The sequence below is a fragment of the Rhineura floridana genome, chromosome 2 (genome assembly GCF_030035675.1).
Source record: "Rhineura floridana isolate rRhiFlo1 chromosome 2, rRhiFlo1.hap2, whole genome shotgun sequence".
NCBI classification, from domain to species: Eukaryota; Metazoa; Chordata; class Lepidosauria; order Squamata; family Rhineuridae; genus Rhineura; species Rhineura floridana.
Window position 1 is genome coordinate 23,433,501 of NC_084481.1, and position 23,947 is coordinate 23,457,447.

At 44.8% G+C, this 23,947-nt stretch overlaps 1 protein-coding gene across 4 annotated transcripts in view; it reads left to right on the plus strand.

The window, feature by feature from the left end:
* DNAH7 (dynein axonemal heavy chain 7) overlaps positions 1 to 23,947 on the plus strand; it is a 214,745-nt gene that overhangs the window by 62,202 nt on the left and 128,596 nt on the right. For 3 of the 4 annotated variants that reach the window (XM_061608175.1, XM_061608177.1, XM_061608176.1), the window contains 8 exons: positions 517 to 715; positions 6,621 to 6,761; positions 8,985 to 9,197; positions 11,165 to 11,274; positions 12,090 to 12,258; positions 20,277 to 20,379; positions 20,469 to 20,596; positions 22,885 to 23,097. In XM_061608175.1, the coding sequence (XP_061464159.1) occupies positions 517 to 715; positions 6,621 to 6,761; positions 8,985 to 9,197; positions 11,165 to 11,274; positions 12,090 to 12,258; positions 20,277 to 20,379; positions 20,469 to 20,596; positions 22,885 to 23,097 (1,276 nt within the window). The remainder of the gene's footprint in view (positions 1 to 516; positions 716 to 6,620; positions 6,762 to 8,984; positions 9,198 to 11,164; positions 11,275 to 12,089; positions 12,259 to 20,276; positions 20,380 to 20,468; positions 20,597 to 22,884; positions 23,098 to 23,947) is intronic. The other variant, XM_061608178.1, reaches the window with a different exon arrangement.

Below are 23,947 nucleotides of genomic sequence, written 5' to 3' on the forward strand. Positions count from 1 at the left end.
TTGGCACGAATAGCAGTCTGACATGAGGCAGGATGATGATGATTGTTTATAGCAATGAAATAATAATAGGTGGCTGTCTTACTGTTTGCTGGAAATATTCTCTATGCATTTACTGAAGACATAAGAAAAAACCAAAATGAAATGAAAAGTGCACAAGATCATTTTATGCGTTGGGCATCAAGGTATGTTCCTTCAGATTTTTTGAACATACAATTCCTAGTACATTCCACTTATTTGGTGGAAGTTCTGTAGGGCTGTTCCATTTGATGCTGTTTCCATGCTTAACATGCTTTGTAGATAATTTATACAAATGATGTAGTATTTAATACATGGAGTTTATTCTTTGTGAGACTGATAAATGGGGATGAAAAATCTCTGTGGATAGAAGTATCTGCTGTGACTCATTGAGGCTATTAATCTAAACCTGCAACACATAAATAACGTGTTCTTTGAAGGACTCACCACTTGTTGTCTAATCTAAAGTTTGTTTCTTAATCCTCTCTTTTATTTCTACAGGGTAAAGCCTCACTTGAAAAAGTGTTTTGAAGGAATTGCCAGTGTTGAGTTTACCGAAGTCTTGGATATCACACACATAAAAAGCAGTGAAGGAGAAGTTGTCGCGCTGATGAACACAATATCTACTTCTAAGGCTAGAGGCCAAGTGGAAAAATGGCTAGTTGAGTTGGAAGCAGCTATGGTCAATGCCATCCACAAGGTAATAAACCACATTTGGGTCGGACTTGTTTTATAAGACATAATAGGGAAGTAAATGGATATAACTGATAACCCTTAAAATCTCTTGGAGATTTGCGGTTTCACTTCACAGCTACACTAGACATGATGTTAATTGTGTAAAAGCAGTTAATTTGCACAGTTTTCTTTTACATAAATTTAACCTTCCCACACCATTTCATCATTTGAAATATTTATAACCTGCTCTTCATTGAATATTTTCAATCCCAGAGTGGTGAACAATAGAACAAAGTAATGAAGATGTGGAGGAGGGGGAAATGACAATATACAGAAATTACAAAATCATAAAAACAACTCCAATAAATAACAAATTAACAGTTCCATCATAAGGCAAACAAAACTAAACTACAGTCGAGAACATTTTAAATGTCCAATTTCACCAGACACCTGGGTAAAAACAAACAAACAAGACATTCAACAGACTGAGCAGTCCAGGCTGGCGCCAGGTCAGACTGGGCCCTCAGGCACCAACATGCCCCTGCCCCACGGCCGCCCTGCCTCTCATGTTGTGACATCAGCATGTGCTGATGTGACAGTGCGGAAGCCCGCGTTGGCTATGTGTGTGTTGTCTGCAAACAGTGTCAGGTTGCGGGGTGTGATTTGCAGCTACAAATCATACTCAGTGATCCGACACTGTCATGAATTGTGGAGTTTCACCCTCCCAGCCCCAGCCTGTAGATATAGGTAGGGGCCCCTTGGGAGTGACTGGGGCCCTCGAGAGTGGCTGGGGCCCTTGGCCCATGCCACACCTGGCCATTCACTGGTGCCAGGCTTGTGAATAATCAATGGCCTTAGCAACAATTCCCACCACATTTTTCACCTATAGCAGCCCATTACTCCCATTCTGTCTCTCACACAAAGAGGGCCCCACTCTGTGCCAACTCTATGGCTTTTAAGCAGCTTAACACCTTTCACCCCACTCCCCAACCCACATGAATTGTTGCCCACAAGTATCCACAGCAAGAACCTCCCACCCCCTTTTTACAGTAGCAACAGAGCAAAAAACCAAACACAAACAGGGAAAGAAGGTAGCAGTAAGCCACAGCTGGTGCTTCTCTTTTCTTCCTGGTCCTGACATCCTCCCCACAAGCTAATATTGTGCATCCCCTTGAGCTAGTCCTGCCAATCTTGCTCGTCCTCCTACCATGCAGCACCTATTTAAACTTTTAAAACTGTGTGTACATAAATTGCTTACATGCAATTAACATGCTGCAAGATGTGGTGTAATCACAGTACTGAAAATGACATGCTGTTCATCAGATAGGCAAAGTAACCCGCAATAGCTCGGATACTAATTTTGGGATCAGCTATTTGTCATGATTTTAGCCTGCAAAATCACTTACAGTCCAGTTTTAAGATTTGTTAAGCTCAGCACGTGACGTCATAGGATGGGTCATTCTAACAAGTATAGAGGCGCAGCAGTACAAAATGTGGTCTTTTCAGTGGCCTTGAAGACAAATACATCAGTAGAAATGTTTAAGAATGAGTAGTATAATGGGTACTTCAGGCCAAATATTCTCAAGCTAAAACCTTTTTACTCACATTCTCACATATGCCTACTCCTTGGAGCGCCCAAGTACCAAGGATTGATCCCAGGCAGTATGTTTTTTACTTGTGGAGACATTTCTCCAGCTTCTGAGATCACAAGTATTGCTACTGACCAGTGAGGCTGAACACACTGAGATGACTTCCTGAACTGTTTGCCTTGGCCCTTCCTCAGAGTGAGGCAGGGAGGAAGAAGTGGAGGGGGAGTGGAGAAACCACCAGCACTGCCACTGTTAATGTAGCAGCTAAGAACAAAAAATATGCGAGGGGGGCGGAGGAGGAGTGGGTGGCAGCAGGAGAGAAGACGAGTGGGGGCCTCAGGTAATGCAGCCCCTTGCATTGGCCCTGCTGTGCACTTTGGTTCCAATCCCTCTTATTTATTATTTATTAATTTAATTTAATTTATATACCTCCCTAAGCCCAAGGGCTCTCTGGGCGGTGTACATACAATAAAGCAATCAAAATATATAAATACAATAATACAATAAAATCAAACCAACAAAGGTAAACAAAATAATCAAACAGTAGCAAAATACATCAAATACATATACTAATACGCATTAAAATGCCTGGGAATATAAAAAGGTTTTCACCTGGCGCCGAAAAGATAGCAGCGTCGGCGCCAGGCGCACCTCATCAGGGAGACCATTCCACAGTTCGGGAGCCACAACCGAAAAGGCCCTATTTCTAGTCACCACCCTCCGAGCTTCTCGATGGGATGGTACTCGGAGGAGGGCCTTAGATGTTGAGCGCAGTGTCTTGACCTCCTGCTATGCAGCAGCTATTTAAATGACAAGAATGGTGTACATGCACGTGACCTGGACTGCTGTGCTGTTTGTGTGGTGCAGTGGAGGGGCTGTCGGCACTCCTATTCAGAGCCACTGTGGGCAGAGCATATGAATCAGAGCTCCATAAACAGAGATATCAGGACACCTTTTGGAAGAACTATTCAGTGCAATTTATGTAATCTGCTAAATTTTAGAGAAGGGTATGTTCTTCAGTCTGAATAAATGCTTCACACTCGTATGTGATAATCAGAACACAAGTGCCATGACTCACCTTGACACATTTACAGTCTAGCAACATTTCCAGTGAATTAGTTAACAGTGAACAAAATCTGTAACATTAACAAAGTTATATCAGAGCTGCAGAAAGAACAGCAAATGAAAAACAATTTTTGTGAGGTTTACTGACAGCTTGTCACACTATGAATACTGTCTGATCAAAATGGTAAAGTGGCAGTTTTCTTTCTGAATCTCTTTTTGATGAAGCTGACTTCATTTGCTCTCTTGGTCTGTTTTGGCATTCATCACATCTTTCTTTCCTATTGTAATTTTTATGTGGCACTTTACTCTGTCCTTGTCTCTTGATGCTTAGATTGAAAAGCTTCATTGAATGTGCTAATCTTCAAACATGCTGTTTCTCCTTTTGTGTCAATCAAGGCTAGACCAGGCATGAAAACAATTCCTCCAGCATACGTAGGTGGAAGTTGATTTCTTCCTTTCAAAGTAAAGGGAGCGCAATCCTCTTAGATTCAGGTGCTCAGAATTGGCACATGGTGAGAGCTGCCAAGCTTGGAACCTCATAGGGCATTGATTTTGTTCAGCTGCTTACTTGAACTAAAGATTCTGCTCTTCTGGTGGAGGAGCAGGCACTGGTATCCCTTCCACCATGCTTATAATGTAATGTCTAACATTAGTGCTGTCTGTAGATGCTCATTCAAATAGAGGGCTGAATCACAGAATCTCTGTTAATGATTAGTAAGGAAATCATGCAATTTTGGCCTCTCTCTCTCTCGGCTGGTTCACATGGCAATTTAATGTGAGATAGGTGCTACTTGCATCCCCGTTTAATTCACTGAGTTTACTTGACGTTGCTTGCAAAGGGAAGATGTGTGGCTGCTTTTCCCTTTAAATCCGAATTAAACCAACCCGCCAAAAATGCAAAAAATGAAAGGAAAACTGTCTCTGATTCGCCACGCTCCTCCCATGTAGGCGCTTTTCTCCGATGTTTTTTGCTGGGGGGTGGATCATCACTTTTCATCCCCTTTCTCCGCCCACTAAACTCTCCATTTTATTTCCAGTGTCTCAAGAAGCAACTTCTGACTGACTGCTCCTGAACTGCTGCAGCCCTCCTTTCTTTCTCCCCTTTCTCCCCCAGTAAACTGCCTTCCTTCATTCCTGGTCTTTCTTTTTTAAAAAAATTTCGGCATGGTTCAAACTCTTTCCACCGAAATTCCCTCAAGCTTTGCACAAGTGAAGCTGAACTACCCCCATGAATTTCCTGCACAGTGCTGCCAGTCTGCAGGAAGGAAGGGAATGTTGGGCTGTGAAGCGTGTGGGGGCACCATCTGCGTCTGCTTTTCATTGCAGCATTATTTTAATCTCTCTCTCTCTCTCTCTCTCTCTCTCTCTCTCTCTCTCTCTCTCTCACACACACACACACACACACACACACACACACACACACACACACACACACACAACCTGTCTCCAACTACCTAATTTAAAAAAGAAAAAGGAAGAAAGGGTTTTACTAGGAATAGGAGGGGGGGGTCTAGTCAGTGTCATGTCAGTTACATGCTAAGGCGCTGTCCCGGCTTCAGCCTTGAAGCCCGGACACTTATGGGGATTGTACCCTGTGACGACCTTCCCTGGTTCTCCCTGTCAGGTTCCCACCTGCTTGTGGCTACTGCCTTTCACTAGGCACCACCAGGGACACCACCAGTCAGGACCATCCTTTATATGGTTTCTCACTCAGCTCTAGCACAGATCTCACTAGATCCCACTGCTAGGCAGCACCGCCAGTCACGTCCTGTAACCAATATTCCCAGAGACTTTGCCTGAGTCTCTCTCTAGCTGGTTACTTTTGTGACTGGGTGCTTATGCTGTTCCCAACCCCCTTGTATCTTTATATATAAAGCATACAACTCTGGGTTGCTCTGGATACCTGACTTGTTACAATTTCTCCCTTCACTGCTGCCACCATTAGATACTGTTTCTGTTCAGCCTTGGTAATTACCTTTCCCTCCCTTCTGGTCTGTATATTCCCCAGCCAAGGATCAGGCCTTTTGTAAACCAAATAAGTATTTATTTACTCATAACAGGAAATAACAAGATTACTTTAGGAATGTTTCACAAGCGTATGGTTTCATATATGGTCACTCTTTATGTTTCTGTTCATATATATCCTCTTTAAATATCAGCCAAATCCAATCCAAACTTCCCTCAGAACTCTGCCAACCAACTCAACAACCTCTCTCCAACCAACTCTGTAACCGACTCTCCAACTCTCCTCCACTCTTTCTCCCCCTCATCACTCACCAACCTCCATTTATACCTTCAGCCAACCAGCCACTCAGCCAATCATCATCCAGCACACTTCAGCTTCTCACCCATGTACTCCCCCTTTCTCTCTCAGTCAATTACCATACATAACCCAATAGACCCGCACTTACCATATTTACAGATGCTAACTTACAGGAACATCACATACCCCCCTCTCCATTCTGAGTTCCATAGTCTCTTCTTCCAACCACATCATGAGTGTGTGTGTGTGTGTTATTTAACAGTCCCCTGCATGATGGTAGATGGAACCCCCCCAATATCATTGTATCACCCAATTACCGATGTGACAGAAGGCGTATGCAAATGCACACACACACACACACACACACTTCCACTAAAAATTGCATTTCATAAGTACTTGATAAAAAAGGGGTTTTGCTATAAATGTGTCAGGAGGAAATGAAACTCACAGAAAGAAGTTTTTCGTGTCAATTGCACCCACCATGCTCTCCCAGCTTCAGCGTGCAATTGACAAGAAACAATGAAACAAAAACCCCTCCCCTTCTCCATTAGCAATACTCTGGAGGGAGTAAACATGTAAATTTGGGGGCAGGGCCACAAGGAATACTAAATACAGCAATACTAAACCTTTCCATATGTGAATGGAAAACAGTGGGTTGGAAGGTCATGTGAACCTTGGAAATCTATCACGATGGATAAAGCTGCATCTTTAATCCAAACTTCACCTCCCATGTGAACCAGCCCTCTGTGTATATAAAGTGCCTGTGTCGCAAGTATGGCAGAGGAATGTGCCTCCACTTGCTTCTGCACTCCCAGAATAGGATCTTTGGTCCATTTCCGTGCCTGAACTATGCTTTGGTCTCACGATGCTGAATTCCATTAAAATTTTTATCCTAACAACGCTGTGAGATAGAATAGGCTGCAAGAGATTTAGCACTGCTTTAATTGTAGTTGTAAATCTGGGCCTTTCTTTCATGTTCACTTGGTGTTTTTCTGTCATCTCTTTACCTCCAGGTGATTGGTTTTGCAATAGAAGCCTATCCAAAATCTCTCCGTATAAACTGGGTAAGGGAATGGCCTGGGCAGACAGTTCTTTGTGTATCTCAGGCTTTCTGGACCTTGGAAGTACAAACAGCTATTAGAAATGGCCAGCAGGTAGGCATTTTTAACCGTATACCTTCCATCTAACCAATAATTCCATCCTTGATAAATTGCCTATAAAAACCCCTATATAACCTGGATCCAGTTCCCCACCCCAAAAGTCGGAAGGGCTTGAAAAATACTGATTTGTCCATCCCTTCTTGATTGCCGAACACATATATTTTGATCAGCTAGTCATTTTAATCTTTTTGTACTGTTTCTATGGTGTTTTATATTTTATTGTATAAGCTACTATACATCGCCATGTACTGTATGAATTGGTGATATATAATACTTTTATAAATAATTAAAAATAAATATTGTGACATCTAGTTGAAGCAAGTGATGCAAATCTGTGCATATGCTTCTGCCTGGAAATTGTAATCATAACACAGAGGTAGCCAACATGGTGCCATCCAGGTGTTGTTGAACTACAACTCCCATCATTCCTGACTGTTGACCATGCTGGCTGGGGCTGAAGAGAATTGTCCACCAACAGCTAAAGGACATCTCATTGCCTACCTCTTTACCTAACAAAACCCACGTTTGCATTTCAGGTGCACAGGATAGTGCCAAATAGGGATGAGGAAGAAATTTGGGGTTATATTCAACTAAGTCCTATCCAGAGTAGACCCACTGAAATTAATGAACCTAACAAAGGCTGCAATTCAATTCATTTTACTCAGAAGTAAGCTCCATTGGGTTCAATGGGACTTACTCCAGGTAAGTGTGCATTGGATTGCAGCCTTAGTCATGTCCATTAACCTCAATGGGCATACTCTGAGTAGGACTAGTGTTGAATATCACCCTTGGTTGAGTTCGTATTGTAATGCTAACCTACCTAATTTGCAGCTCCTGAAGCAATATGGGAAGCAAAATGCATCTATCCTTTGCAATTCACTTCTCCAAATATTATAATGCAGTTCTTTAACCAAATAATAAGTACAAAAATGTGTATATTAAAAAAGGTAAAGGTGAAGGTGTCCCCGCACTTATAGTGCGAGTCGTTTCCGACTCTTAGGGTGACGTCTTGCAATGTTTACTAGGCAGACCGTACATGTGGGGTGGGATTGCCAGTTCCTTCCCCAGCCTTTCTTTACCCCCCAGCATATGCCGGGAACTCATTTTACCGACCACGGATGGATGGAAGGCTGAGTGGACCTTGACCCCTTTTACCGGAGATTCGACTTCCTCCTTCTGTTGGAATCGAACTCCGGCCGTGAGCAGAGCTTCGGCTGCGTTACCGCCACTAGAGGAATGCATTAATAGAAAATACATATATTGGTGAAAATAACACACAAAAATACGTTATGTTATTGAAAATTGCTTGCAAAATATGTATATTAGGCAAAATCATATAAAAATTTGTATATTGGGAGAAATGTGATTATAAAATGCTGATGAATTTTCATGGCTACTTTTTTTTAAAAAAAATTGCAAACTGATGTGGAAAAATGAGAAACTGAGAGAAGCCAATGTCAGAACTGTCCATTCTAGTACCAACAAAACCGGCTGTCTTGTAGCCAAAATGTTGTTAGGGTAGCATGCAAGCATAAAATGCTTACTTCTTTTTTTAAAACAATATTATCCTGAGATCGGCTTATGGATACAGAGATCTATTATACAGATTTTTTTTTTAAAGGACGATTTCTGAACCTGATGGATAAAGTATGAGATATTTTAAAGTTTTATTATACTTCAAGCACAATGGGTTGGATCCCAGGACCCATGAGAGAAGTTCTGCACACATAAAAGGCAGTCTTGGGACCTGCAAAATGGAAGGGGGAGGTGATTTTCACTGATTTTTCTTCTTTCCCTTGTACCCTCCCAAATTCTGCTGGTGTGGGAACAGTCTGCTCTTGAACTCGTGTGTGCGTGTGTGTGTGTGTGTGTGTGTATTGGGGGGTGGCATGAGGGCTACAGTGGGGAGGGGAGATCAGTGAAAACTGGCTCCCCCCCATTCCATTTGTTGGAGTCTCTACTGAATCAAAGGCCCCTTTTTTCACAGAATAGAAAAGGGCACCTTTGGACAATTGGACCCCCCACTTTTTTTTGAAAAAAGGTAAACGATACACTCATGTGACATGCACCAATGCGCTATTGTTTGTCATAATGGAGCCTGTGAAAATGGAGAAATCAGTTTTAAAAGAAGCAGTATTGAAGCACATATTTCTGTTGATACTTTGCAGATTAGGCATGTAACGTGTCTCTCTGCGTTTTTTCTTTACCCTCTCTCAGGCACTTGAGAACTATCTGACCCAGTGCAATGGGCAGATTGATGGCATTGTCACCTTGGTGCGAGGAAAGTTATCAAAGCAGAATCGAGTGACTCTTGGAGCACTTGTTGTACTCGATGTTCATGCTAGGGATGTTCTTGCATCCCTAGTAAGCAAACATGTCAACGATGACAGCGACTTTGAATGGCTAAGCCAGCTTAGGTACTACTGGGAGGTAAGTGATGCCAGTGAATCATATTAGGAGGTAATTTCTGTTTGCAGCTTTTCAGTTTGGGTTAACTTGCTGACGCAGGGGGAATGATACACGAATGTGAGAATTTTTTGCTGATGGCAAAGGATATCTCACCTGTCATCTTGTGGACTGAGAGGTAAGATGTCTTATACTTATACATATACAGTTTGTTATTAAAAATGACTTTTTCCCATCACCCTGTTCCTTGCACACTTGCTGATTTTGCAGTAGGTTCATAGATAAAACTTGTTCTGCCAAAGACCATAGTATAGTTTCACTGATGTTGGAGAAGTCCAGATTTTATTTTATAATTTTTGGGGAAAAAATGATTTTTTTTTTTAGCTGAGTGGCCTTAATCTGACTTTTGTCAGAATTGCAGTAATGTGAGCCTGCATTAATTTCCTTGGCCAAAGGCCAAGCAGGTTTGAACTGGGTAAAAGTTAGTATTTAAAACATCCCATTTATCAGGGCAAGATACCCAATAACTCAGAATATCTTGTGGTAGTAATTGCTCCTAGCACATTGCTCCTAACTTCTCTTGTGGAAAACTTGAAATCATTGTATTGTTCTTTGCCACAAGGAGGTGCAAAATGTTTTCCAAAATGCTGGTTGAGCTCTTTTATCTAAAGATGGTTTGGTTTAGAGTTCAATAAAACTATGATGGAACTTCTACTGTTTACAGGGCATGGTGGGGAGGAGGGGAAAAACAATGAGCAAATGCAACTCTTTGATATTGCTTGATAACAAAGTGTCAAACTCAGAGATACTTTTAAAAATAGTAGATGGCAGTGCATTTTAGTAGCTGTCATTAAAAAATAGTTCGGAAATCATAATTAATGAAGGATGTGCGATCAGGTTGCTCGTAGAAACAAGGCAATCAGGTCAGGGCCAAACTAGACATGATGTGTCCCCCATTAATGCCAATGGAGGAATTTTTCTCAATGCAGACACCAGTTTCAAAGGAGAAGTTTTGGTCAAGATTATAGCAAGGGAAAGAAATGGTTAAATTCTCCTTCCCCACTCACTGTGATCCGATTAATGATCAGTCCCATCCTTAGCACTTACTATTTGCATTTTTAGAAACATGCACATTTAAGAAAAGATGTGTTCAAGACCATGTCTAATTTGGCCCTTATATTGTGCTGATCCTACATTAATTAAACTAGGTACCTTCGGAGGTGAAACTGCTAATACTGACATTTAAAGCACTAAACGGCCTAGTACTGCGTTATCTGAAGGGCTGTTTACATCCACATGAACAGAGCTACATCCTAAGATTGGCTTTGGAAGCCTTGCTCTCTGGGCTGCCATTAGTTCAGATTAGATTGATGGACACTGGGGACAGGGCCTTCCCAGTGGTGGCTTCCCAATTGTAGAACTTGCTGTCTGAAGAAATCTGGCTGGCCCTCTCTTTTGCCTTCTTTAAGATGTCCTATCTCTATTCTGACTCCTCCTACATACTGCTTTTAAAACATTTCTGCCAATGCATTCTCTAATGTATGTTTAATTGTTCTGTAATATTATTTATATTTGTATTGTAAGGTGCTTTGGAAAGTTTTTATCTTGAAAGGTAGGATATACATGAATTTAAAAAACAAAGAAGCAGTCTCATAGCTGCGGTCCAATGATGCTGTTAGTATATACAATAAGGAATGCAGGTATAAGGTTTCTTGGTAGTTGTCACTGATGCAGCATTTGTAACCAATGAGACAAAAATAGTTTGGGCTTGTTGGCCCTTGGAGCTGCAGTAGTGGAAACTAGAAAGCAAATTCCATGTGTGTGTGAGGTCTCTCACCCTGCCCCGCTTCACTACTTTGAAACATAACCCTAGATCTGCTAAAATAATTGTTTCTAGGGATTAAATTGCTAACGGCAAGCTTACTTATTTTTTCTTAATTATGTTTATTTGCAGTTTCTTTATTCCATCCACTTCATGCTTTTTTCCATAGGAAGGTCATCTACAAACAAAGATGATCAATGCTGGTTTGCGGTATGGGTATGAATATCTTGGTAATACCCCTAGATTGGTTATTACCCCACTTACTGATAGATGCTACAGGTAAATCACAAGTTATATAAAAAAGTAATATTTATTTATTTAGTTCCATTGATAAACCTGTTCTTCATCATACTGATCCTAGGGTGGTTTACAATAAAAATACCAACATAAACTAACCAAGTTTGATAAAGACAAAGGTGTGTCTTTAACTGGCATTGGAACTTAAGTAAAATCTGCACCAGATGCACTTCTGAGGGGAGGGCATTCCATAGGTGCAATTTCACCTCAAGGGCTTGTCTTGTACAACTGCAACATTTTATTTATCTATTTATTTATTAAATTTATATCCTGCCCTTTCTTCCAAAGGAGCCCAGGGCACCAAGTGTTCTCCCATGCTTTCTGCAGATCTTAAAGCATGGGCAGGTTGTTAGGAAGAAAAGCATTCCTTCAGGTATCTGAGCCCCAAGTTATTCAGGGCTTTATATGTCAATGTACACTTCCAGTCTCAACCTTGAATTGGGCATGGAAGTGTATAAGCAACCAGTCAACTTCTTCAGGACTGGTGTTATATGATTCCAACTGGCTGTGCCACTCAACAGCCTGTCCGACACATTGTGGAATAGTTGCGTCTTCAAGAGTGGCGCCACTTAAGAGCGCATTACAGTAATCCAACCAGGAAGCTACCAGAGCATGGGTCATAGTGGCAAGGCTTTCTCTGCACTGGTCCATAGTATATCTTGGCAATGTAGGCAGATATGCCAGCATAAATGTTTAGGGTTGGGCTAACCGAGATGCAAAACAAATAATACAAGAGACATTTCATAATTTGTATGGAACCGTGGCGTTTTATTCAGTTCTTCTCCCTCTAATTTCAGAACTCTATTTGGTGCTCTCCACCTTCATCTTGGTGGTGCTCCTGAAGGTCCTGCTGGAACTGGAAAAACTGAAACAACAAAGGACTTAGCAAAGGCTGTAGCCAAGCAATGTGTGGTTTTCAATTGTTCTGATGGACTGGATTATCTCGCTCTAGGAAAATTCTTTAAGGTGTGAACGAATATTGGTGAACATTTAGTGTTAAGAACCAAAGCACACTATCCAAAAATGTTCTCATAAGAAGCATGTTATATGTACATACTGTACATATATTTATGTGTGAATAAGTTCTTCACCTAGTGGCTGAAGGCCAAAAGAACACTTTGATTTTGCAGAGTCTTCTAGCTCCCTCTGGGTCTGAGAGAACAGTTCTCTTTCTGCCTTTACCAAAGTGGAAGGCTCCGCTGTCTGCTGTCACCCTGTAGGCTCAGGCCTGTATTTTTTTTCCTCATCTTACCTTCCCTACTGAGAACGTGTGGTATTCATTAGATGTGCATAAGCTGTAAAGGTTTACATCTCCAGAACAAAGTCCTTCTGCCAATCGGATGCCACCAGGGAGGCGGCTACATCAGCTGCTTTTTCTTCAGTGCATCTCTTCAGGAGTCTGTAGCAGCAACATGGGCCAGTCATGTTTATTAAACACTATAAAACTGACACTTAAGCTTCAACCAAGGCACCTTCTGGGAGACAAGTCTAACAGCATGTTTTCCTGAGCCTGTAAGCCTATAGTCAGCTCAACCTTTTTAATTGGTTTCTTGCAATACATGAGTCAGCTTTGGTATGTCCAACCTGAGATAATCTTACATGCATGGTATTATATTTCGTCTTACTGTGAAACGGTCTTCTACATGCACGTAAAGATGATCTCAGGGCCACTCCCTATGGCAGCCTTTCCCAACCAGTGTGCCTCCAGATGTTATTGGACCACAACTCCCATCTTTCCTGACCATTGGCAATGCTGGCTGAGGCTGATGGGAGTTGTGGTCCAACAACATCTGGAGGCACACTGGTTGGGAAAGGCTGCCCTATGGTATGCTGGGCTGTTCTGGATTGTGTTTCCTATCTTTTATGTTGTGTAGCAGAGAGTGTGTGGGTGCTGTTCTGTGTATGTCTGTTCTATCAATATTCTGTGGTTTTACCCCTTTTTGGTGGTTTATCATCAAAGAACTAATCCTTCAGAGCCAGGGCGAGCTGGAAGACTCTTCAAAAGGAGCAGTACTCTTTCTGCCTTCAACCACTAGGTGGAGCTCAATACCCACCTGAGATCATTTTTAGAAGAAACCAAACATTTCTCTAAAGGCTAGAACTACAATAAATGTAAAAACCAACTGCTTTCTTCTAAGGTCAGTTCCTCGTTATTTTAAAATTGAAAAGAAATGCTAGAATTAGGGATGTGCTAGAATTCTGCTCAGTTCGGATTTAGTATTGAATTTTCCATTAATTTGCTTATTCTCTATTGCTGTGGATTGGATTTTTATGTAGCAATTTTCCATGGCTGTTTTTGAGAACCTTTAAAATATCAAGAGCAATAATTTTATCAATATTTCATTTATTGGTATTACCTTTCAATATATTGACATTTCCTTTAAAAATATTGATATTAATATCAGTATTTTTTGGAAGAGAAAAAACGGCTGCGGATTCCCCCCCCGCTCAGTTTCAGCTGCCTTTTCAACCCTCCTGGGGCCTTATTCTGCTGAGGCTGCGGCTCCCTCGCGGGCTCTCCACCCGTTCCCGCGCCCCAGGACAGCGTTTTTTGGTCTACGGCTGCTCTTTCAGCCCTCCTGGGGTCTTATTTAGGCAACCCCGATATCTCGGCCGCCATTTTTTTTTTTTTTGCACTTTTAAAGTTTTTTCCTTTCTGAGGCTTCTTGAGGCCCTATAAGGCAGCCTCTTGTCCCGGCTGCCTTCTCAGCCCTGTTGGGGCTTTATTTAGGCTCGGCTGCTTTTTCAGCCCTCCTGGGGTCTTATTTAGGCAACCCTGATATCGCGGCCGCCATTTTGTTTTTTGCACTTTTAACGTTTTTTCCTTTCTGAGGCTTCTTGAGGCCCTATAAGGCAGCCTCTTGTCCCGGCTGCCTTCTCAGCCCTGTTGGGGCTTTATTTAGGCTCGGCTGCTTTTTTTTTTTCAGCCCTCCTGGGGTCTTATTTAGGCAACCCCGATATCGCGGCCGCCATTTTGTTTTTGCGGCCGCCATTTTGTTTTTTGCATTTTTGAAGTTTTTTCCTTTCTGAGGCTTCTTGAGGCCCTATAAGGCAGCGTTTTGTCCCAGCTGCTCTCTCAGCCCTGTTGGGCCTTAATTTAGGCTCCCCTATTCTAAAGTATTTCTGCATGTGAGACCTGTGTCTTTAGAACGACCTATAGTCAAGAGATACCACACCTTCCCCATTGTGTGTGTGTATCCCCTTATGTGCACCACTATTTGAGGCTTAGTTTTCATCAGTGCACTTTGGCGGTACCGCACCTTCCCCATTGTGTGTGTGTATCTAGCCCTGGCCACGCTGCGCTTTTTAAAGAAAAGCATCCTTTTTTCCTGGCAGTGTAATTAGCGGTCTCGCACCTTCCCCATTGTGTGCGTGTACTTAGCTAGTGGCCAATAATACACCTCGACTTCTCACTTACTTTTTGGAGTCCTGATTGTTTAGTGGGGCGCTTAATATTGGTGGGCGTACATCCACGATCTCAGCACCTTCCCCATTGTGTGCGTGATCCAGACTTTGATCTCAGCACCTTCCCCATTGTGTGCGTGATCCAGACTTTGATCTCAGCACCTTCCCCATTGTGTGCGTGATCCAGACTTTGACATGGCAGATCAGAACCCAGAGGTGCCACAAGCTTCTAAAGCAGGTCGTCAGGGCATCGCTTCATCTCTACGCAAGCCACCTAAACACAAGCCCGCTAAAGCCTTAGCCAAGACTAAACACCTGTCTGGCCACGGGCCGCCCAAGAGGACACACTACGTTGCACCCCCGCTCCCGGAGAAGCCTCTGCACGCAGCGGTGCCTGCGCTCTTTCAGTCTTCTTCTGAGTCCTCAGAGGATGAGTTTGAAGGCTTCCCCAGCCAAACCCCTCGCCAATCTGACCTGACTCCATCTGTGCAGCCTCATGCGCCTCCACAGGAACATACTCTACCCGCACCTCCACCTGCAGGGATACAGCTGACTCCAGATTTTCTGCTACAGTTACGAGAGATGCTTGGGTGCCTATATCAACCTCAGCCTCCACCTCATGTATCCTCTCAGCCTGAAGTTTTGCGGCAGTCTACCTCTGCAAGACTACCGAGCTGCCATGATGATGCCCCGCTACCCTCACCTAACCCATTTGATGTGGTCAGGGGCAGAGTGGGCGTGGAATCCTCACAGATGGAGGACTACTTAAACCTTTTCCAGGCTGACCCTGATGAATGGAGTGGAGAATCTGACCCAGATGAGGACTACTCTTACCGCCTTTTCAACCCGAGACATCATTCCTCTGTCTCATTCCTCTGTCTCGCAGAGTAATGGACACCCTCGGCATTCAACCAGAACAAACACCACCGGTTGCCCCTCCGGTGAAGGGTGCCAGAGTCCTCAAGTCGCCTAGATCAGTGGATCATTTTATCCCTGTGCCAGATCCCATTAACAAGCTGGCCAGAGAAGAATGGGCCCGCCCTCTACGTCCGCGCCGTTCCTCCACTTTGGCCAACAAGCTGTATACCCTGGCCCCGGACTTCATGTCATTCCTGAACGTCCCGGGGGTGGACCAACCCATTTCCAATCTCGTGTCTCGGTCTCTCCTCCCGAAAGAAGGAGACTCCCAGTTCAAGGATCCCTCGGAGAGGCGGCTTGACTTTGTCCTCCGAAAGATCCATAAGGCATCCGCCCATTCCATCCGGGCCTCTGCTGCCGCCTCCATCTTCTCACGGGCCTCCATGATGTGGCTAGATGACCTTCTGGACGACCCTAATCCGGATCCCGCCAAGCTACGGAAGGGTCTACTCAAGGTACACAAGACTGCTGCATTTGTGGCTGATGCCACGTTAGACGCAACCCACCAAGGTGCACGGTCTCTGGCGGCTGGCATTGTTGCTCGTCGAACCCTATGGCTTCAACATTGGGACGCTGACTCTACCGCCAGAACTAACTTGTCCATGGCCCCATACTCGGGCGCTATGCTCTTTGGCGACGACACACTTAAAGCTGTCCTGGTCGATCCCAAGGACAATCGTAAGCCTGCCTTAGCCACAGTCAGAAGAGACGACCGCAGTCCATTTCGGCGGTTTACTCCTTACTGCTCCTTCCAGCCCTTTCGGAGAGGACGACCTGGTGGACGAGGACGGGATACCAGGCCTACAGATTTCCGTCCCTCCAGGGCACCCTGGCCCAGACAACGTTTCCAGCCCAGAGCCCAATACCAAGGCAGGCAAGCCGCTTCAGCCTCTTACGGCAGAGGAGCCCGTCAGCGCAGGCAGTTCTGACACTTTTCCCATTGGAGGCAGACTCTCCTTCTTCTCCAGCTCCTGGCTCACTCTGACACAAATCTCTTGGGTCAGGGCAATCTTCACCCAGGGGTACAACATAGAGTTTTGGAGGGAACCCCCGGACAGATTTTGCCTCTCCCCCGTCTCCAAGTCACGCAGTGCAGCTATGCAGGATGCCCTACGCCATCTTCTAAACATAGCCGCTATAGAGACAGTACCTCCATCCGAAAGGCTGCAAGGCGTGTACTCCGTCCTCTTCACGGTCCCCAAGCGAGATTCCTCATGGAGGGCGGTCCTAGACCTCAAGTTTCTCAACCGCTTTGTCAAGTACCGCCGCTTCAAGATGGAGTCTCTGGCGTCTATTGTGGAAGCTCTACAACAAGGGGATTTCCTAGCGTCCATCGACCTGAAGGACGCATATTTACACATTCCAATTTGCTCGGATCACAGAAGATTCCTGAGATTCGCACTAGGCCACCACCATTTCCAATACCGTGCCATGCCGTTTGGCCTCTCCTCGGCTCCTCGAGTATTCACCAAGGTGATGGCCACCATGGTGGAATCTCTTCGCCTACAGGGGGTTCACATTTACGCCTATCTCGATGATCTCCTCCTTCGAGCATGCTCCCGGTACCTGGCCAACAGACAACTTCAGTTCACCCTAGATGCCCTAGACACTCACAGCTGGCTGATCAATGCCGAAAAGAGTCACCTGCAGCCAACCCAATGCCTCCAGCACCTGGGGGCTATACTGGACACCTCTTTAGCCATGTTTTTCCTGTCCCCAGATCGTATTGCCTCCATCACAACCATGGCAACCTTACTGATACATCGCTCAAGGGCAGATGTCATGCTCCTGGCGCAGTTCCTAGGGTCAATGATTTCCACAATTCACATCGTCCCGTGGGCTCGACATCATTCGAGACCTCTACAATGGGCCCTCCTACCTCTTCAGGCGGACATCACCAAGTCCAACCATCTTGTGATTCCGCTGGACCCATCGTTGAAGGAATCACTCCGCTGGTGGGTAGCGACAACCCACCTCAGCAAGGGGATGCCTTTTCGGGACCCAGCCAGAGTCCTAATCACCACAGACGCCAGTCTGTCCGGCTGGGGAGCCCATTGCAACTCCACCTTCGTTCAGGGCGTGTGGTCCACTCAGGACCTAAATCACAACATCTGGCTGGAGCTCAGAGCTGCTCATCTGGCCCTTCAACACTTCCAGCCTCTGTTCTCTCTACAACATGTCCTCATCCGTACGGACAACGTTTGCGTGAAATCTCATATCAACAGACAGGGGGGTACCAGGTCCAGGGTTCTACAGGAAGAGGCGACCCGAATCTTCGACTGGGCCGAGAACCATCTATTGTTGTTACGAGCAGAACATCTCAGCGGGGCTCTAAACGTGACCGCCGATTGGCTCAGCAGGCAACAGGTCAACCCAGGGGAATGAAAGCTTCATCCGGCAGTGTTCCACCTCCTCCAGCTCCGGTTTGGCCCCCTCTTGGTGGACCTCTTCGCTTCCAGCCACAACTGCCAGCTGCCTCGTTACTTCTCGAGGTACCTAGAGCCGAGGGCAGAAGCAGTGGATGCGCTGACAACACCATGGCCAGACGGGCCTCTGTATGCCTTCCCCCCGATATCCCTCCTGGGCAGGACGTTGACGAAACTCTGACAAGAAGGGACTCGGATTCTTCTAATAGCACCATACTGGCCTCGCAGACCTTGGTTCTCGGACCTTCTCTCGATGTCAGTTGTGGACCCCTGGACCCTCCCATTCAGGCCGGACCTTCTCACCCAGGGACCAGTTTGGCATCCAGACCCGACCTGGCTGAGCCTGACGGCCTGGCTTTTGAACGGACGCAGTTGAATACTGCTGGACTTTCTCAGGGGGTGATAGACACTATCTTAGCATCAAGACGACAGTCAACTACTCGCATTTACCAGAGTACTTGGCGTGCCTTCTCCAACTGGTGCACTTCCAAGGGTTTTTCAGCACCTCACGCCACTGTACAGCATGTTCTACAGTTCCTATACAGAGGTTTGACATTGGGACTCCGACCAAACACTCTGCGTCGCCATGCCTCCACCATCTCCTCGATCTTATCCGTTTCCTCATCGGCCGCCCCCCTGGGAGCTCACCCGCTCATCAAACGTTTTTTAAGAGGGGCTGCCCACCTTTCTCCGCCTGTACGCCACCATTTTCCTTCCTGGAACCTCTCTAAGGTCTTGCAAGCCTTACAGCGCTCTCCGTTTGAGCCCCTTGCTTCAGTACCCCTCAGACTGTTATCTTACAAAGTTCTTTTTCTCATTGCTATTACTTCTGCAAGAAGAATTTCGGAGCTACATGCCTTATCATCGGCCCATCACCTCTGTGTGTTTCATAAGGACTCAGTAATTCTGAGGGTTGACCCATCCTTCTGTCCAAAGGTCACCTCAGTATTCCACTGTGGCCAGGATATTATACTTCCTTCATTCTGCCCAAAGCCGGTCCATCCCCTCGAAAAGGCCTGGCATTCGCTGGATGTTAGGAGAGCACTCAAGGTTTATCTCTCTCGCACCCAAGACATCAGGCAGACAGAAGCATTATTTGTATCCTTTCACCCTAGGTCTTTGGGAAAAAAGGTTTCTAAATCCACTTTGTCCTGTTGGCTACGAGCCTGTATTTCTATCGCATATCAGTCTCTTAATCTGCCAGTGCCATCTAACATCACGGCTCATTCTACCAGGTCAGCTGCCGCTACGGCGGCATTCCTAACTAATGCTCCTCTTGCTGACATATGTAGGGCGGCTGTATGGGCTACCCCTGACTCCTTCGTGAAGCATTATAAGATTGATCGCTATGCTTCGGCTGACGCCTCCTTCGGGAGACGTGTCCTTCAACATGTCCTTTCTGATTCGTAAGCTGTTTGTAGTCCCTCCCTATTAAGGGGCTGCGTTGGTACATCCCAATCTGATGGCAGGCTACCTGTGGAAAATGGTCCATTGGACTCACCTGAAGGGTGATTTTCACAGGTACGCCTGCCATCACGTCCCTCCCTTATGGGGGATTTCTAGATAAATTATGCTATAAGTTTAGTGCTCTGTTCTGTTCTCACTTAGTTAAAACCTGTGTTTTTGGTAGCAAGTTCTATGATGTTTCCTGTTCCGATTTTCCTACCTCTATTTTCCTTGCTGCTGCGGCCTTTGGCCTTTAGTTCCTTTCAGATATACCACTTTGGACTCGTCGCAAATGAAGACTGGAGTGGGAGGGGCCCGAGGCCCAGGTTTTAACTCTAGTGCATTCTTGCCTTCGGACGCTAGATGGCAGTAGTACCCAATCTGATGGCAGGCGTACCTGTGAAAATCACCCTTCAGGTGAGTCCAATGGACCATTCTCTATTGCTGTGGATTGGATTTTTATGTAGCAATTTTCCATGGCTGTTTTTGAGAATGGATTTTTTTTAAAAAAAATCCACCTTTAAAATATCAAGAGCAATAATTTTATCAATATTTCATTTATTGGTATTACCTTTCAATATATTGACATTTCCTTTAAAAATATTGATATTAATATCAGTATTTTTTGGAAGAGAAAAAACGGATCAATAAAAGCAGCAGCTAGGGAACAAAGAACAAACTCAAATTGATCCTGGCCTGTTTGGTCAATGGAATGCTTTCAGACCACCACCGGACAACAGATCCCATCCCTAGCTGGAATTGAGCTGGGTTTTATTTGTCTGTTTCTAGGGCTTGCTTTCCTGTGGAGCCTGGGCTTGCTTCGATGAATTTAACAGAATTGACTTGGAAGTACTTTCCGTCGTTGCTCAGCAGATTCTTACTATCCAGAGAGGTACTCTTTTTGTTTGTAATCTATGCTGGGTTAAGATAAAACCTGTTCCAGTCACAATGAAAATAATACCTATTTCCCTTTGTCCATAGGTATCAATGCTGGCTGTGACTTACTGGTATTTGAAGGCACTGAGCTGAAACTTAACCCAACGTGTGCTGTCTTTATAACGATGAATCCTGGCTATGCTGGACGCTCAGAACTTCCAGACAACCTTAAGGTACCTGTTAACAGAAAAGCAGGGCTGAAGTCCTTACTAGGGAGTGAGCCCCAGTCAACACGGAGGCACATACTTCTGAATAATCACAAGCAGGATTGCACTGTAGGTGCATTTCTTTTCAAAATGTTTCATGAAAGCTCATGCATAAAGTGAAGAATAAAGCAGTGTTGTGATGGAACCAGGAGAGGGATGTCAGTTGCAGTGGTGTTGATGGGGAAGGACCCTAGGAAGAAGAACCAGGACTGCTCCCCAGCCTCTGCACTTTTCCCTTCCTTACTCACCTTATAAGCAGGTGACATGGTGCCAGTACTCAGCTGCCGTATCATTTCTCATCCTTTACTGTAGATCCTGCAACTAGGCCGTTCTTCTAGACTTTTAAATGGTTATATGTATGAAACCTCCCTTCTCTCTGTCCTGGGGGGTTTCATAAGTCTAACCATTTAGCTGGGGGAGACATATTTTTTCAGAGGTCTGTGGCCTATGCTACCTCTTTTGATGAATGGGTGGTCAAGGCAAAGTGCAGAATGGAAGTTCCTGATTCATATACTTTTGTGAACCATCATATAGGAACAGTCATAGGTTATATGCCATAAGGCAGGGGTAGGCAGTGTGATGCCTTCCAGACGTTGTTAGACTACAACTCCTAGCATCCCTCCTGTATGCCCCCTTCCTGGGCATTCGGGTTTCCGAGGTACCAGAGAGATGAAGAAGGCAGACTGAGCAGGTTTACTTAGAAGGAGGCAAAGTGTTTATTGAGTAGCTTTCAACCCACAGGTGTACCCAGTACACAATGGAACAGGCTGCCAGGCCCTGCACGGACATGGACCAGGCTGAACACTGAACTGGGCAGCCAAGAACCCTTTTATAGGATACATGTTTACAGCACAGTAATTACTACAAAGGATTAAGTCATCACTTTCCCAACATAGCCCTTCAGTGATGGGGCTCTTTCCCAGGATCATACAGCGTAACAATAGCTGATAAGCTGTATGCCCCTTATTGTCTGGCAGGGAGTTAACTGCTCCAAGGCCAACACTATCTGGTTAAAAAGGCACCTTCCCAGCACTCTTGGCAGAGCATCAGATCTTTGCCTGTTAGGAACCCCAGATTAGACCCCAGGTGGCTCTGAGCTATACATTGACCGTCCCTTGACCCATCTTCCTGCATGCTTAGATGCTGAATGCTAAACTAGAGAGAACTAAGGCTGGGGGGAGGGGGAATACAAGCCCCCCTTGCCTACAGACAGCTATTCTGCTGATATAGCTGCTGAGCTTGCCCACGGGCTGATACACCTCCCCATTGGCCATGCTGGCTGGAGCTTATGGAAATTGGAGCCCAACAGCATCTGAAGGGTCTTCATCCCTGCTGTTGTAAGCGGCAAGTATAAAAAAGTTTGTGTTATTGACATTCTTTGTGCCTGTTAACAGAAGCTCCAAAGCAGTCATGAAAAACAGCAATTGGAGGCTCAGCGTGATTCAGTTGATACCATCAGGCTGGCAATATGGTGCCTTTCAGAAGTTGGACAACAATTCCCATCTCCCCTGACCTTTGGCCATGCTGGCTTGGGCTGATGGGAGCAGTAGTGTAGTGGCAAATTCAAAAGTGCAGGGTCCGTTCATGATAATCACACCACACAGCCACGCCCCCTTTTCCACTTTGCCTTGCTCTTCCTTGCTCTCTGTGTTGTCTCCAAGTCCACACTCCACCACAACAGATGTCCTAGGAGCCAATCAGCATGAAAGGGGAGGATGTTAGCTACTGAGAAGAGTCTTCTCAATGGCTGACTCACCTCCTTTCACTCTGATTGCCTCCAATGAGCACAAAAGTACAAGACCTCTTCTCAGTGGCCAACACGCTTCCTTTTCATACTGATTGGCTCATACATAGGGACCTGGCTGGGACCTTGCTCCCCAAAAAGTAATGGGTCTATGACCTCTCATGACCAACTTCAGTGTCTTTCATGTCCATGTCCTGCTTGTGACTTCCCAGAGGAACCATAATTTTGGATTAGATGGATTATTGTCCTGATCTAGCCAGGGCTCTTCTTATGTTCTTCTGTTGTTGTAGATTTCATGTTTGTTTTTTCACAAAATTCTGACTCCTGAAAACTTCCATGTAACGTGTAAATTGTATTTAGTATCTCTTATTTTGGGGCAGTAACTGTTTTTACCAATCTGGAGAGCAGTTTGTCATACTGATAATGAAATTCAGCCTACGAAGCTGAGAGCCTATCGAGGGACTGTAATAGGACTCTGCAGTAAGCCTGCCTATCAATTCTTGCTTAATAGGCTCTGTTTCGGACCGTGGCTATGATGGTACCCGATTACGCCATGATTGCTGAAATTGTCCTATATTCCTGTGGGTTTGTTACTGCTCGACCTCTGTCGGTGAAAATTGTAGCTACCTATCGCCTGTGTTCAGAGCAGTTGTCTTCTCAGCACCACTATGATTACGGAATGAGAGCTGTGAAGTCAGTGCTTACTGCAGCTGGAAATCTGAAGGTAGAAGGCTATGTCCAGTCTTTGTGGTCTGATTTAGAACCTGTTGTTTTATAAGAAGTTAATATGTGCTTCTTGCTTGAATTGAATCAAGTATAGGACCTTTTGTGCACATACACTGCTATTGCATGAAGGCACTTCGCATAGTCATGTTACACAGTTGGCACTGCACAAAAAAACCCTTACATTTACGCCTTATAAGATGTCCCTATGGTATTTCCAATGCTTACACAGTGGCTGGGTTCAGGCATATTTCATAAACCCTGAAGCCACGAACAAGTGTTGGGAGCTGAGCATTCCTTTCTTTCCCCTCCCCCTCCCCTTGTGTACCAGCTTTGGCGTGTTGTTCCTGGCTTGCATTTAGTTATTTAGAAGATTTATAAACTGCTTAATCAAAGAGCTCTCTAGGTAGTATACATTCATCTAATCAGTGTACAATAATTAAGCCAGATGTAATAATTAATAATTAAGCCGGTGTAAGAAAATTTAATAAACCAGGATAATTAGCCAGGATGAGATCTTGGAGCTGACCAAATGATTGGATAAAGTTCATCTAAATCCGGCCAGTGACTGAAGGTGTACATTAGCACAATATTGATTCTGCAAGGGATTACCATTATGGTCCTTGCACATTCAGTTGTTTTTCACACTGAAAGTGTGTGCATATATGTTTTTAATCCAGATCCATCCTCAGTTCTTTTCTGGAAGTATCTTGACAGTTTCTCTGGCCATCACTTCTAGCAGGGTTATCTTTATTTTACGGCATGGATGAGGAAGCTGTGGCCCTCCAGATTTTGCTGGATTACAACCCCCATCATTGTTAACCATTGATCATGCTGGTAAGGCTGATGGG